The sequence below is a fragment of the Symphodus melops genome (genome assembly GCF_947650265.1).
Source record: "Symphodus melops genome assembly, contig: scaffold_391, whole genome shotgun sequence".
NCBI lineage: Eukaryota > Metazoa > Chordata > Actinopteri > Labriformes > Labridae > Symphodus > Symphodus melops.
The window spans coordinates 1-2,500 of record NW_027636618.1 but is presented as its reverse complement, the minus strand read 5'-3'; the positions used below and the strand labels follow the sequence as shown (position 1 = coordinate 2,500).

Here is a 2,500-nt window from a genome sequence, read left to right as displayed (position 1 = left end):
CACACACACACACACACACACACACACACACACACACACACACACAGCTGTTGTCATCAGTCACTCAGTCAGCAGTGACAGTCCACAGGCGCTGCAGACTCACCTGTTCATCTTTCTGTCCTCAGCATCACTTACTCACCTCAGCGCTTTATACGAGTGGTGATATATAGCTCATGTCACACACACACACACACACACACACACACACACACACACACACACACACTGTGGGAGGAGCTGTGGTGTTTGCTGCTGGATTCAGTGACAACAGAAGTAGAACTCATTATTTCTTTACAAGATTTGAAGTCGATTAAAAGTCACCGTGAGACAAAAGGACGCAGACGGCTCACTGATCTGTGGCTCCTGGAAATGTGGGCGGGGCTTGTGACCTTTATTCACCAACATAGACACAAAGCCTTCATCTTCACAGAGGCGATTCTGGACTCTGTTGGGGCCCGAGGCTAAAACTCCTTTGCGGCACCTCTAACCAGCGTTCGTCGTCATCCCCCCTTCTGACCCGGGGCCCCCGTCTGGCCCGGGGCCCCCTTCTGGCCCTGGGCCCCCGTCTGGCCCGGGGCCCCCTTCTGACCCGGGGCCCCCGTCTGGCCCTGGGCCCCCTTCTGGCCCGGGGCCCCCTTCTGGCCCTGGGCCCCCTTCTGGCCCGGGGCCCTGAGCAGTCCACTGCCTGTTCAGGAGGTTTGAACGCTGAAGTCACCAAGCGTGCAGAAGCTGATCACATGACTCTGACCTGAGATCAGCCTCTCTGCTCTGCTCTTCATGCAAAGGATTGTGGGAGATAATTGGTTTATTTCAGCAGGTCTGAAGCTCTCTGATTGAACACTGAGGTCACGTCCTCGTCATCATTTTATTCTCTTAGTGTTTAATAAACAAACGCTTTGATTTAAAAAGGCTTTACAGTGACAACAATAATGACCGAGCCGACCTCGAACGCATCACGCTTTCATAACACAGAGACGCCATGTTGATCCTGAACACAAAGACAGCAAAGGGTTAAAGGTCGGAACGGCTCCTCCATCTTTGTCTCTCTGTCATCTCTGCAGCAACAAACCAGACGTGTGTGTGTGTGTGTGTGTGTGTTCTCAGTGTGTGTGTGTGTTCTCAGTGTGTGTGTGTGTGTGTGTGTGTGTGTGTGTGTGTGTGTGTGTGTGTTCTCAGTGTGTGTGTGTGTGTGAGTGTGTGTGTGTGTTCTCAGTGTGTGTGTGTGTGTGTGTGTGTGTGTGTGTGTTCTCAGTGTGTGTGTGTGTTCTCAGTGTGTGTGTGTGTTCTCAGTGTGTGTGTGTGTGTGTGTGTGTTCTCAGTGTGTGTGTGTGTGTTCTCAGTGTGTGTGTGTGTTCTCAGTGTGTGTGTGTGTGTGTGTGTGTTCTCAGTGTGTGTGTGTGTTCTCAGTGTGTGTGTGTGTGTGTGTGTGTGTGTGTGTTCTCAGTGTGTGTGTGTGTGTTCTCAGTGTGTGTGTGTGTGTGTGTGTGTGTGTGTGTGTGTGTGTGTGTGTGTGTGTGTGTGTGTGTTCTCAGTGTGTGTGTGTGTTCTCAGTGTGTGTGTGTGTGTGTGTGTGTGTGTGTGTTCTCAGTGTGTGTGTGTGTGTGTGTGTGTGTGTGTGTTCTCAGTGTGTGTGTGTGTTCTCAGTGTGTGTGTGTGTGTGTGTGTGTTCTCAGTGTGTGTGTGTGTTCTCAGTGTGTGTGTGTGTTCTCAGTGTGTGTGTGTGTGTGTGTGTTCTCAGTGTGTGTGTGTGTATTTACACACCATGATATCAAAGTGTAAATCTGTTCACGTGTGTTCAGCACCTGCAGCTCAGCGACTAACCACGAAGGAATGATGACACGTAAATATGAGTGACACGTCCAACAGGAGACTCATGTGTGTGTGTGTGTGTGTGTGTGTGTGTGTGTGTGTGTGTGTGTGTGTTACAGGGTGGTTACGCTGCCTACAGATACGCCCAGCCTGCTGCTGCCACAGCTGCTGCATACAGTGACAGGTGAGACTCCTTTCAAAATACTTACAGGCTTTTATTTTGAAGGTTTTTCCTGTCTTGAGCTGAGAGCACTTTACTCCCTGTGTGCTTTTATTTTGAAATAAAGTAAGGACCATAGACGTAATATACGTAGATGCCTCACGGACTCAGGGCAGCCATCTTGGATGGGTCTCTGGTATCTCTGATTGCAATAATCATCAGAGCTCTGTGAGTTTATAACATTTGTACACAGTTTGTTCCAAACAGAGAGGTCATGTGATAAATAAAGGTCATGTGATAAATAAAGGTCATGTGATAAATAAAGGTCATGTGATCTGTTATTAATACTGCACTGCTCATTACAGTTATAAGCTGCAGAGTCACTCTCTGTTCACTCTGCTGCTAGCATAGAGCCAGGAGACCCATCCAATATGGCGACCACGTTTCATGTGTTCCAGCACATCATGAGGCGTCTACGTATATTATGGTATGGTAACGACCTTCTGATACAGTGAAACTGATACAGTGAAA

The 2,500-nt window shown here is 48.8% G+C and overlaps 1 protein-coding gene across 1 annotated transcript in view; it reads left to right on the top strand.

The window, feature by feature from the left end:
• Window positions 1–2,126, top strand: part of LOC306819297 (RNA binding protein fox-1 homolog 1-like) — a gene marked incomplete at its 5' end in the record, with an annotated part of 18,293 nt that extends 16,167 nt beyond the window's left edge. Inside the window, one exon of the mRNA XM_079373070.1 lies at window positions 1,929–2,126. Within this exon, the coding sequence (XP_079229196.1) occupies window positions 1,929–1,997 (69 nt within the window). The remainder of the gene's footprint in view (window positions 1–1,928) is intronic.
• Window positions 2,127–2,500: the final 374 nt, after the last annotated feature.